This window comes from Camelus ferus, chromosome 16 (assembly GCF_009834535.1).
Source record: "Camelus ferus isolate YT-003-E chromosome 16, BCGSAC_Cfer_1.0, whole genome shotgun sequence".
NCBI classification, from domain to species: domain Eukaryota; kingdom Metazoa; phylum Chordata; class Mammalia; order Artiodactyla; family Camelidae; genus Camelus; species Camelus ferus.
The window spans coordinates 41,691,400-41,703,736 of NC_045711.1; the positions used below are offsets into that span (position 1 = coordinate 41,691,400).

The 12,337-nt window shown below is 53.5% G+C and overlaps 1 protein-coding gene across 8 annotated transcripts in view; it reads right to left on the minus strand.

Moving 5' to 3' along the window:
- KSR1 (kinase suppressor of ras 1) overlaps window positions 1-12,337 on the minus strand; it is a 133,878-nt gene that overhangs the window by 15,374 nt on the left and 106,167 nt on the right. For 6 of the 8 annotated variants that reach the window (XM_032457653.1, XM_032457655.1, XM_032457659.1 and 3 more), the window contains 8 exons: window positions 11,273-11,356; window positions 9,509-9,570; window positions 9,305-9,411; window positions 7,848-8,016; window positions 5,802-5,843; window positions 3,192-3,246; window positions 2,376-2,424; window positions 956-1,335 (listed from right to left, as the gene is read on the minus strand). In XM_032457653.1, the coding sequence (XP_032313544.1) occupies window positions 956-1,335; window positions 2,376-2,424; window positions 3,192-3,246; window positions 5,802-5,843; window positions 7,848-8,016; window positions 9,305-9,411; window positions 9,509-9,570; window positions 11,273-11,356 (948 nt within the window). The remainder of the gene's footprint in view (window positions 1-955; window positions 1,336-2,375; window positions 2,425-3,191; window positions 3,247-5,801; window positions 5,844-7,847; window positions 8,017-9,304; window positions 9,412-9,508; window positions 9,571-11,272; window positions 11,357-12,337) is intronic. The other 2 variants (XM_032457654.1, XM_032457656.1) reach the window with 1 other exon arrangement.

Genomic DNA, 12,337 nt, shown 5'->3' on the forward strand with positions numbered 1-12,337 from the left:
TGTTCCACAGATTCTTCACTAACCTCATATTGCTTTTCCTGATTTAGAAGGAAGCACCCAACAACAACTTTCTCAATGCCACGGGCAAAAAAGGTTTCAGTTTCACACCCCTCTGGTACCATGCACTGATGGCAGGAGAGGAAACTGGTGAACACTTTCTGGAGTAGAAATGGACAAGGTGCATCAGATGTCACATGTGTGCACTCTGACCCAGCCCCGCACACACAGTCTCAGAAATTCACCAAGATCTGGAAACAGAGATATTCACGATGACGTGTCCAGCAAAAGAAGACTGGTTAAATAGATTAGAGGAGGAACGGTGATCAGATTCAAGAGAGAACCCAGAGCCCAGCTGTGCGACTCAGCCCAACGCCACTCCACTTTCAATGACACCATGTTGCTAACTTGAAATCAACCTCGGTGAGAGTGTTTGTCACCACAGGAGTTAACAGATGCTGCAAACCAGGACTTTCCACCCAAGAGCCGGTTGTTAAACATTTACCAGCACATCGCTGATGGGAATACTATGCGGGTATTAAAAAGATCGCACTAGACCTCAGACGTACACTCAAATGAAGAAAGCAAGGTAATCAGCGTGCTCTTTGGTGTGTATTTTTACAAATACATAGTTACAAATAGATGAATATTTTAAAAACCTGAGTATACATATAGTTCTTTACTTTAATGGAAGACATAAGGAACTGTTTACAGTATCCACCTCTGGGGAGAAGCACCCAGTTAGGGTGGGTGGAGACTGGTTTTCTCTTTGTACTTTTCCAGAACATTTGAATTTTCTCAATCCTTAGGTTTTTTTCTTTTTCTTTTCTTTTTAATGTCATTGGGCTTCTATGACGGGAAACTTACACTCCATTTTGGCTTTCTTCTTTGTCCCTCTCTACATTAAGATGTCCACGCCTTCCAGGGTGTCCACACAAATCCCAGGGCCCCCGGTTACCTGGTGATGATGGCCAGGTGCGGCGGGTTCATGCAGGCCCCCATGAAGAGCACCACGTTCTCGTGCCGCGTCTGCCGGTAGTTCATCACCTCCTTCTTGAACAGCTTCAGGTGGTCCTGGTTGTGGCCATCCATCTCCAGCAGGCGGATGGCCACCTCGCCGTGCCAGCGGCCCCGGTGCACCCGGCCCCAGCGGCCCTGCCCGATGGGCTCACCCAGCTCCACCTGCTCGAAGGGGATGTCCCACTCCTGCAGATACACGCTGGTCTGGCTGGCCTTGCGAGAGATGGGGCCCCGCCAGGGCCGGCAGGAGCTCGGCAAGTCGTCCACCTCATCCTCGTCGTCTTCCGCCTCGGACTTGCCGGTCTCCGGCTCCTCGGCCTGGAAGGAGAGGAGGGAATGAAGAAGGTGGCAGTTGTGGGCCGGCGCCCGACCTCCCCTCCCCAGGGCCCCACCGGGTCAGGGAGCAGAGACCCGGGGGTCAGGACGCCTGGGCTCTAGTCGCTGACCTGCTGTGGACAGTGGGCCGGTCTCTCAGCCCACAGGGCCTCAGCGTCCTAATCCACACAGCGTGGGGCCCGGCCCTGCCCCTCCAAGACCTGCCTGTGAGCAACAGGTAACCACTGGGGGAGAGCATGAACGTCCTCTGGCATGAAGAACTGACCGCATTCACCCTTCTGGGGATGCTTTCGTTTAAACACAGAGTTTCTTCTTCTTTTTTTTTTAATTGAAGTATAGTTGATGTACAATATTGTGTTAGTTTTTCAGGTGTACAGCAAAGTCACTTAGTTTTATATATATACTTCTTCAGATTATTTTCCATTATAGGTTATTACAAGATACTGAATATAGTTCCCTGTGCTGTACAGTAAAGCCCTGTTGTTTATCTATTTCATATGCAGTAGGGTGTATCTATTAACTCCATACTCCTAATCTATCCCTCCCCGCCTTCCCCTTTGGTAACTGTAAGTTTGTTTTCTATGTCAGTGAGTCATACAGCCTGACTCTCCTCTGGGCAGGAGTAAATCAGTCTGCCAGCATTCTTTAAGCTACTGCATGGCACGGGGCCAGGCTCGGCTGACGCTGGTTCAAGGGTCAAGGCTACAATCACAATCACCTGGGAACTCAGATAACATCCACAGCTGGTCCCACCCCAGGCTGACTGCAGTCCAGTCTCCCAGGCTGGGGGTGGGAACCCCAGGAATTAAGAGTTTCCTTTAGCCTCAAAAACCAGAGAAGCAGGAAAACACATGCTTCGTGGCATCCCTGCCATGCAGGCTGCCCGCATCTGCGGCAGCGGGTGAGCCCGAGTCGGCCCGTGCCTGGGCCCGGGGCCCGCACGCTTCCCCAGGCCCCTCTGTGGGCTGAGACGGGGAAAGAGGAGACGCACTGCCTACAGCTCGCATGTGGCTGTCACTCACCTCCACTTCGTGATCCTCCAACACGTCTGCTTTTGGTGGGTCATCAAGCCTAAGGGTAGAACAGGGTTTGTGGAGGAGCCCCTGAGACCAGGCCACTCTGCTCCCAGCTGGACAGGGGCCTCCCTGTGTGAGGTCTGAGAGAGGGCCACCAGGCCGGGATGCTTGCTTTGACCTGCACGGCCATGGGAAAGGCAGTCCAGATGCTGTGGAAACAGACAGGAGGCCGAGGACCGGACCCCATTCCCCTCCTCCAGTCTCGGCCTTCTCCAGACTAACCCGGGGGTGCCGGGGGCTGCAGGGTGGGCAGGGACCACCAAGGCGCTTTCAAATCTGACTACCAGTATAGGGTTCCGAGTACGTTCTACTTGAGAACTGGTTCCGTTGCTCCCTAGCTGGGTGACTTGATGCAATTTCTTAAAGTCTCCGGGCTGGTTTCCTTGTAAGGTGACGCTTACTCTACACCTGGCTGAGAACCACACACGAAAGTGTGAGCGCAGCCTGACACGGGGAAAGGGCTTTCTAAACAGGAGCTACTTTTATCAGATCTCGCTAATGCTGCCCTCTGCCCGGCCCTCCTGGGTCATAAGGCTGCCTCACCCAATGCTGACTGCACCCAAAGGAGGCAAAGAAAAACCTCTGGCTGAGTAAACTGGACCACTGAACGAATCAGCCCAAGGAGTGTCCCGCCTGGCCGCCCAGGCACACGGCAAGGTCTGGAATGGGAGGGTCAGAGATTTAAAGGTGAGGGTGGGAGGTGGTCAGGGATGTGGGTCCAGCTTCAACCAGTCCTCCAGGGGAAAGCACGGGGACACCTACCGGGCACTGTCTGCTGTGTCAGGGAACGGGGCTGCCGGGGGAAATGCTGAAATGTCTGCAGGAAACAAAAAAACATAGGAGGCATGAGATCAGCCTTCCTGCTCCCAGCCAAAGACACAGTGCTTGCAAACCCAGCATACACAGGACATGGGGGCTCCCAGCAGTCTCTCCCAGGGCTGCACCTGGGCTCTCCAGGTCACTCCTTTTGTGCTCTTCCTAAAACACAGAAGCAGCCTCTACAGCACTTGGTTTTACCCACACAGCTCTGTCCTGGGAAGGGACTACAGGTAGGCGAGGAGATTTCTCAGTTAACATGTTGATCGCCCTCTGGGGATCCAGTGCCTGAGGAAACAACTGTCACCCAGCTTTGGGTGACATGGCAATCCACATGTTAACACCATTGCCCTGCAGCCAAACTGCCCGATACAAGTGAGTGGTCAAAGCAAATGGGGCTACTATTTCCTGGACCTGTGGGCCAGACCCTCCTTCTCTGGGAGCAGGGGGCACTGGTGGCAACAACCCTTGAAAGGGAGACTCTCAGGCCAGCAGAGGCCAAAGGCCAGATGCGCATGTGGCTCGTTAGTGACACCTGGCGCCTGGCACAGCTGCAGGGAACTTCTCGTGGCAGCTAGAGGCCCCACCCCTGGGCTTCCGGGTTTGGGTGGCTGGTGAACAGCTCTTAGGGAGACAGAAGAAATGCACAGTCCACTCATCAGGGACCCTGAAATTAAGCAGCTAGCACCGATCCCTGAACCTGAGGCTTTCCCAGTTTTAGCATTGGAAGTCCCACAATTCAGGGACACCAGACAGATGGTCACCTCAGCGTGGAGCCAACATGTTGCAGGCCACCCCCCGCCTCACAGCAGCTGCTTCTGCCACCTGCTTCTTTCTGTTCTCTCTAGTTCCTTCTAATCGCACTCGGGGAGGCTGGCAGCCCCAGGACTGGGTGGGCCCCTCACTCACTCCTCTCTTTTCAGCCAGAGGAGGGAGCCTGGAGGTGGCAGTGGCTCAAGCTAATCAGCACCTCTCCCTGTCTTCCAGGACAGACAGTCTCCCCACTGGCCAAAGCTCCCTCTAGGGCTTTCTCCAGGGCTACTCCTGAGGCTTCTCAACATCTCTGGGAACTCACAGACTGAGAACCTGATAGAGGCCCTGGGCCTTCTTATCAGGGAAATGCACACATGCACCCAACATCCTGTGCACAATTTCTGGGGAATCCTAGACCCCGGAAGCCTCTGCTAAGGCCTCCTCTAGGCATCACCACACTGAGTCTACAGACTGCCAAGGGAAGCCTGATGTTTCCACCCATCTGACGGTGCTCAAATGTTTCCAGGGAAGGATAACACATGTGTGGAGGATGGGGTACATGGGGAGGTGGGGTTCTAGGGAGAAACAGCACCCCAAGTTGGTGCGGAGGCAAAATGTCTCCGAAGCTTACTTCCCCTTAAACATAAAGAGTGTATTCTGCATTCTGGTCCAAATGTGTCCATGTTTGTTCTAATAAAATTGTATTTCAACCCCCTTCCCCATGACATATCTTCAGAGCAAGATGGACCTTTCTGGAAGAAGAGTTACGTTTTCCCAATGCTTTCAAGGGTACTCCCCTGTATGTCGTCCCAGGGTAGTATCCAGGGGGGCTCCTGGAGGGAACCACAGCAAAAATGGATGTGAAACCAGAGGCAGCTCAGGGAGCCTGGCCCTGACCCCAGCCAGCCTGCACAGCCTGCAAAACTGCCGGATGATCTTAAGAACTAACTCGCAGTCACTCCCCTAACGGAGCTGGTTTGGAGAATAGAAAAGCCTGGAATAACCAAAATACCATTCAAGACAGGCCTGTTTAACCCAGAAAAAAAACACAACTAACTACAATCTCTGTCTAAAACAGAACCTTCATATGGCTAAATTAAAGTGGCAGATTACTTATACAAATGCTTGTTATCATCAGCTACAGAAGTAAGTACTCATTGTACATAGACCCTAGGGACGGGAATATAGTCAAATGAAAAGGCTGGCCCATAGCAGGTGTAAGAAACAATTTTTGTGGAAGGGAATCAACGAGAATGTTGTTTTCTCCTTTCAACTTTCTGCACTAAGGAGGCAATTTCAATAATGGCCAGCAGGTGGCGCTGTACGGCAAGGCTCTGGAAGGTGAGGCCCATTTGAGGAAGCGAAGGCTGTCTGTCCTTCCCAAACTGGCGTCCCGTCCCCTTCTTTAAGATAGCGTGGTCGTTTCCTTGTCTTTATGTAGGGGAAGATATCTTGACTGATGGTAGTAAGGCGTCAGCAGAAGGTCCTCTCCTCTCATTCTGCAAACAGTTTCTACCACTTCCTGGCTGTGTGACTCCGGGTAAGTTGCCTACAGTCTCTGCACAAGAGGCAGGAGAGGGTGGATGCCAAGGACCCTCCTGATAAGGCACTGCCCCCATGAAGGGCCAGCCTCAAGTTTGCTCACTCTGCCCCGCTGCCCAGCCTCAACAGTAGATCCTCAAAATAGTTGGGTGTGAGACTCAGGTACCTCTGAGGCACCCAGGGAGAGGCGGGTGCCATGTGGGCTGGACTGAGAGGGGATCACAGCAAGGGGCAGTTAGTGGAACCATGCAAAGGACTCACCTGGAAAGATAAACTGCTGTCTATGATGAATGAAGTAGGCAGCTTTAAACAGAAGAGGAGGTAAGTCACACACAGAACAGCAAATGCAGCAGGGGGAGAGGGGGACACAGGCATGGGCATGGGGGAGAGGGGCTGGTTATCGGGCTCGGGCAGTCCTGCCCTACCTGCCCTGCCCCAGGTGGGCCTGGCCAGGACAGGGTGATTCATGCAGGAGGGAGAAAAAAGCTGGGAGAAAGTGGGTGCCGGCAGGAGCCCCCAGGAGTAAAGGGACTTGCACTAAGGACTGGCGTTCGGAAACCCAGTCGCAGGGGCACCTTGTTGCAGAGCCCAGGCTAATTCTTCTGTTCACCTCCCAGGCCCCCTTCTCCTCTGTGAAACGCACATGGGCCCAGGAGGGCAAAATACAATGGGGCAAAAAACCAAGATTTTGAAAACATTTACCAGTGCTGTGTGCAGAAGTCAAGTAAACCCCCTCCGCGACCCCACCCACGTTCACACCCGGGAGGGGCTGAGGCTTCCGCCACTTGATGTCACCATCCAAAAAAATCACCTTTCCTCAGGTGTAGCCTCGGAGCTGCACTGAAATGCTCCAGCACGTTACAGAGCGGGGGGGGGGGGGGGGGGGAACAGAAGGAGGGATTCCCACCCCATGTCAATTGCCAGCCCAGCCCAGCCCCGAGACAGCAGACCCTGCAGGGTGAGGGCTCTGTGCAGGGGAGAGTGAGGGCCCAGCCCAGGGATATCAGGGAAAGCTGAGAAGCTCTGGCTGACGTCACACAAAGGACTTTTTCTGTGGCTGTTATTTTTCAAACAGGCCCTTCCTTTCAGAAAAGCCCAAACTAGAAGGTTCAGCAAAAGGCCCGGTTTCAGAGCACAATAATGACAGAGCAGAATGGGAGGGGAGGTTAATCAAATGGGCCATCGCTCAGCCGCAAGGAGGGAGGGGTGTGCTCAGGACGATGCTTTAATGTCGGGAGATGTCCAGCCACGTGCGTGTTAAGGTGAAGGGGCAGGCAAAAGAGAAAAAAGAATCCTAAACATCTCATCTCTCACCATCCCCAGGAGTCCCCGGAACCCTGATGAGATGGGCCCGGAGAGGCTGCCCGGCCTCCTGCAGCCCCAGCCGGGGGTCCCCTGGCACAGGAAGAACTGTGGCTCTGTCCTCCTGGGCCTGGAGCCCCAGGGGCCATGGCAGGTGAGGCCGGGCCTAGACTCCCCAGGATGAAGCTGGTGCATCCCAGCTGCCCTCCGTCCCCAGGCTGCCGACTGGGACACACCGAGAGCTGAGAGGGACTGCAAGGAGCCACCAGGGAGGCCAAGGCAGAGGTTCAGTCCTGAAATGAGCCAGTGGGCTTTGTTCTGCTCTGTAGGGAGGTGGGACACCCCAGGCCTGGCTGAGCAGCAGGAACCCTGGCCCTACAGACTTGGGGCAGCCATGACCATGGTGGAGTCAGAAGTCAGCTCAGCTTCAGCACATGCGCCCGGGGGAATTCATCCATACAACTGGGATAACCTAACTCCAGCCTCACGTGGTCTCGTTTTACGTAAAAGGGAATAAAATTTCCCCTTTAAGTAGCTTGTCCGGATCACAGAGCAGGTGGGCCGCATAGCCCCGGATTCCCTCTCCGCAGCCCTCTGGGCCTGCCGCAGCACCCTGTACTGCCTGCCCTGCTTCCTGGGAGCTCAGATGCCCCGAGAACTGAACAATGCCAGGAGAAGCTACCCCCTGTGTGGGAAGGCAGTGTGGGATTAAGTCAATAACCCAGGCTTTACATCAGACAGCCTTGATTTTGGTCCTCGCTCTGCCACTAACAAGCTGTGTAGCTTGGGACAAGCCATTTCCTCTCTTTGAACCTCACTATCCTCACCTGTAAAATGGGTACAATCACAGCAAGTTTAACTACGGTGATGTACTTAAGCTCAGCACAGCATCCCAGCAAGTGCTCTTGGTGGTGGCAGGATTTGACCTGGAGCCTGCAGGGGTTTGCAGAGAAGGGACACGCAACCCCATCCCTGAGGGGCTGAGAAAGCCCTGAGGTGTGGTACCTGGGAAGTTGAACCTGCCGTCCCGCTGGCCGGGCGAGGGGTTGGGGGGCGTGGTGGCACTGGATGGGTTGGATGACGCTGGGCAGGGTGCCGGCGAGGAGGGCGTGGAAGACGTGGTGGAGGACGGGTTGCTGCTGGAGTCCAGGTGGTTCATGGCCGGAGGGTGCTCCTGCGGGACCAGAGACACGGGGAGTGGGCAGGGGCTGCCACTGCACAGCCCAACCGGCCTCCCCGCCGACACCCTCCCTTCCCACCTAAAAATGAAGGCATCAGCCCAGGGCATCCTCACTGGTCTAAAATTTGAGGGAAAGATGGCACAGGGAGACCCACATCTCAACACCCACCCCCTAGAGGGCTCCTCTCACCTTTCTGATTTCAGCTCCAACACCCCCTCCTCCTGGGAGTCTTTCCCAAGCCCTGGCTGGGACCATGCTCCTCCCGCTTATCCTCCGGTAGCTCCCAGCACTTTTCGTCAGGGCACTTGAACTGCAGTTTGTCAATGGCAGGCGCCTTGGGTGGTTTTGTGAAGAATGTCCCTCCACCACATTGTATGTCCCGTGAGAGCAAGGACAACACCTGCTCGTCACACAGCCAGGGCCTGGATCTGGGCCAGCCACAGAGTAGGGTCTTTTAATGAATTAACTTTAGTCTCCGACAAGTGTGTGGTACACAGCAGGTGCCTAGTAAGTGCTCCCTCCAGTCAGCAGGTGGACCTACTGGGTAGGACCACTCGGTGGTGTGGGCCCTAACAAGGTGAAAAGGCGATCGGAGAGAGGGCTACAGAGCGCCTGGCTCTCCGTTGGGGGGGACCCTGGACCTGAGCAGTGTTTCCCAGACAGAATGCCAATTTCTCAGAGGGTAGGGGAGGGATCCCTGGTCAGAAAAGTTGGGGCCACATTGGGTTAAATGCCAGGCTTAGCAGGTTTCTCCTCTGCAGGCCTAAAGGCTCTGGGTGGACTGTGGAACCCACCTAAGCTATGCTGTGGGCCTCATCGTCCAGCGATGGCCGACACCGCTTGGTTCCAAGCTAAACAGGGGAGAGGGCTGCATCCACGGAGCCCTCACTCTCCCGGCTCACACGCCCAGGCCCAGACCCTCCACCCCAGCTGGGCTGGGCCAGCCAGGGCAGGGGAGTGGCTCAAGGCTGAATCCCAGTACCTGCGTGATCTTGGACGGTTCACGCCACCCTTCTGAGCCACAGTGTGTCATCTGTACAACAGGGGCATCAGCTGCTGCCTCATGGGGTTGTTCATTTGTTCAACGTTCAATACAAACATCTCCTCACCGCCTTTGGTGTGTCATAAATGCAAAGTCTACAAAATGGCTAAAGACAGGATCCCTGAAGGCCATCATCTGGCCACAGATCCTGGATGGCAGTGTCTGCTTCCCTGCTGGACCTCCACACTGGGGGAGCTGCACAGAAAGGAATCTCGGGGACGGTTCTCCTGACAGTGTACCTTTTTTGTCAGTGCTTTGGGGAGGGTTCCGAAATGAGGCTCAGCTGCTCTGTCCACAGGATTGTTGATGTCCGAGGGGACAGATTCTGTCCTCCGAAGCCTGGGTACTGTTCAAGAAGAGAGGGGGAACCATCAGCAGGGAACAGATCAAAAAAGATCCACCCCAAATCCAGAAGGCAGAGGAGAGAAGGGCAGAACACTCACGTGGAAGGAAGGATATTCTACAGGCGGGGGCTTCTTTTGTACACTTGTTATGACACTTCAACCTGGTAAAGAAGTCAGGGTCAGTGCACGGAGGGCCAGGCGGGAGCCCGGGGCACACACAGCGGCTCAGAAGCACTGCCTGGCAACTCTGTGCAACACTTGACTGTGACAGCCTCAATGTCCAGGAACGTCTCAACAAACATTAGCTTAAGAGCGCAGAACAGGATAGGGTGGAGCTCAGTGGTAGAGCACGTGCTTAGCATGCATGAGGTCCCGGGTTTGATCCCCAGTACCTTCATTAAAATAAATAAATGAATAAACTTAATTACCTCCCCCATCAAAAATGAAAAAAAAATGAAAAAAAAGAGTGAACATCTTATGTCAACAGTGCTAGCAGCAGCTGCTGTCTGCTGAGCGTGACTATGCTCCCACCGCCACTGGCCCCATCTTCACCGCAAAGCAGGTGTGACGCTACCCGTTTTAACCTGCTGTGGGCCACACATCTATGTCTGTTTTCTAAAGAAAAGGAGACCCTCCACCCACATTCAGAAAGCTTGAGACAAGCCTGAAGTTAAAAGAGATGAATTAGAAGGCAAACGTTTGCATTACCAAAGGATCCCAGGGAAGCAAGGGGTAGCCCCTCACACTACCTTCCAGCACAGGTCACATGGTCTGAGGACCGGAGTAGCCGGGCCTGGAAAGAGCTTGGTTCTTGGTTTAGTTCTGCCTGCTGAAGCATGTCTTGGGGTTCTCAGTGATCAAATGGGCTGACAACCTCACAATGCAACTGCAGGAGGGCTCTCCACAGGAAAGGCATTACTTGGAAGGGAGCCGGAGCTCTCCGATTTAATGCCAAATGGCCAGGAGACACAGACCTCCACGAGTGCGAAAGCTCCGGCGTCTCTTTGATGGTCAGGAGTCTCATCAGAAAAACACAACTTATCCAACCGACACATGAGACCCATCACCTACATTCCGGTAGGAGCCCAGATGTTTTTACTACACACACTAGCTCAGATTCTTGGGGCAATCCTGGTGGCCAAAGCAACCTGGAATCATCTTTCCAGATGTATAAATGACAAAAATGATGCCCAGAAAGGGCAAGCACCCTGCCCGAGGCCGCACAGCAATGCAGGGGTTAAGTGAACTGAGATGAGAGACTCCAGGTCCATCCTCTGTAAGGCGAGGGCAGCCAGACAGCAGAGGACAGACTCAGCCCACATTGCTCACTGCCCTTGCCCTCTTCTCCGACCAGGAACCACAACAGTAGGAAAGATTCAATTTGTATAGAATCTACATATTCCCCTCACTCACCTCCGTTAAGTACCTTGAGCCACTTCTCTATTTTTACCACTGTCTGTTCCCATTCCTCGTGTGCAAACATGTATGGCTAAACTTCAAAACTCCTTACAGTTTTCAGAACAGTCCTGCCATTCCCCTTGGTCTTTGTACAAGATGCTCCCTTGGCCTGGAATTCTCTTTCCTCCTTGGTCCACCTGGTAAACTACTCATCCTTCAAAGCCCACCTCAAATGTTCCCTTCTTCTGAGAGTGCCTTGCCTGATGCTTCCTTAATTCCCTGAGAGAGGGCTGATCATTCCCTGGTTACTAAATGAGATTATGAATGGTAGGTTGAGGAACTATCCAAAGAGTTCCTCTGAAATCTGACTTGACCTAAGGCCAAGAGTCAAGTCGCGAGACTGCTACTGAACTACAAGCACAGGGTTTGCTGCCCTCACCCACCCCGTCACCCCCCACCCGTCACCTGCAGTGCTTGCACTTCACTCCAAACATCATGCTCTTCTGGCACACGTGGCAGACCTGCGACAGCCAGGACTTGGTGGAGAACCTGCAGGGGGTGGACACACGAAAAGTCTCAGAGGGACTGGGATGGAGAAGGGTCCCCACAAAGCCCCAGAGAAACCAGGGGACTCAGTTCCATCCTAGAGCCCCAGGCACCCTCTCAAGTGGAAGGCAAGGACACCCAGGGGCCACTGCTTCCCCCGGGCATTGAGGTTTCTCAGCCACAAAGTCACCATGGCCAAAATCCCAAAGCTGGTGTGGTCACTGATGATGATCGCTCTGGCAGGCGATTTGGCAAAAGCAATCAAAATTATAAGTGCGCACACCGAGCAATGCCAGACTCAGGAGTTCATCCAACAGATGCTCCCACGGGTGTCAAATGATGTAGACAAGGCTACTCACCGCAGCATGCTTGTGATGGTAAAAGACTGGCAACAAGCTACCTTGTTTGGGCGTACAAGTGACTGACTGCATAGAGTGTGGTCCATCCACACAACTGAACACCATGCAGCCAGAAAATAAAATGAGAGAGCTCTTTTTGTGCAAATAGGGAATGATCTCTAAACTACGTTGTCAGGGAAAAAAGTATAAGGTACGACGCTGTGTGATTCCATTTGTATAAGGTTCAAGTACAGGAAAAGCTAACCCATGGTGACGGGAGTGGAGAGTACCTCCAGGTGGCAGCACTGTGGACCGGGAAGGGCCAGAGCTAACTTCCTGGGGTGTGGATGCCTGAATCTCCCTCTGGGTGGTGTACAGGGGTGTAGACACATCCTTAAGAATTTATTTTTGTACTTAGCGCTATATAAATTATGCCTCGATTTTAAAAAGAGAAAAAAAAGCAAAGTATAGAACAGGGTGTGTCATATATGCAGTATTTGTGTGAAAATAAAAAAAGGAAGTAAAAGGATATACACAAGTATTTGCTTGTATAAAAACATCTCTAGAAGGATACACGACAAACTGCCGAGATCTGCCTACAGAGGGAACTGGGGGGCTGGGGACAGCAGCGGGAGGGGACTTTTCT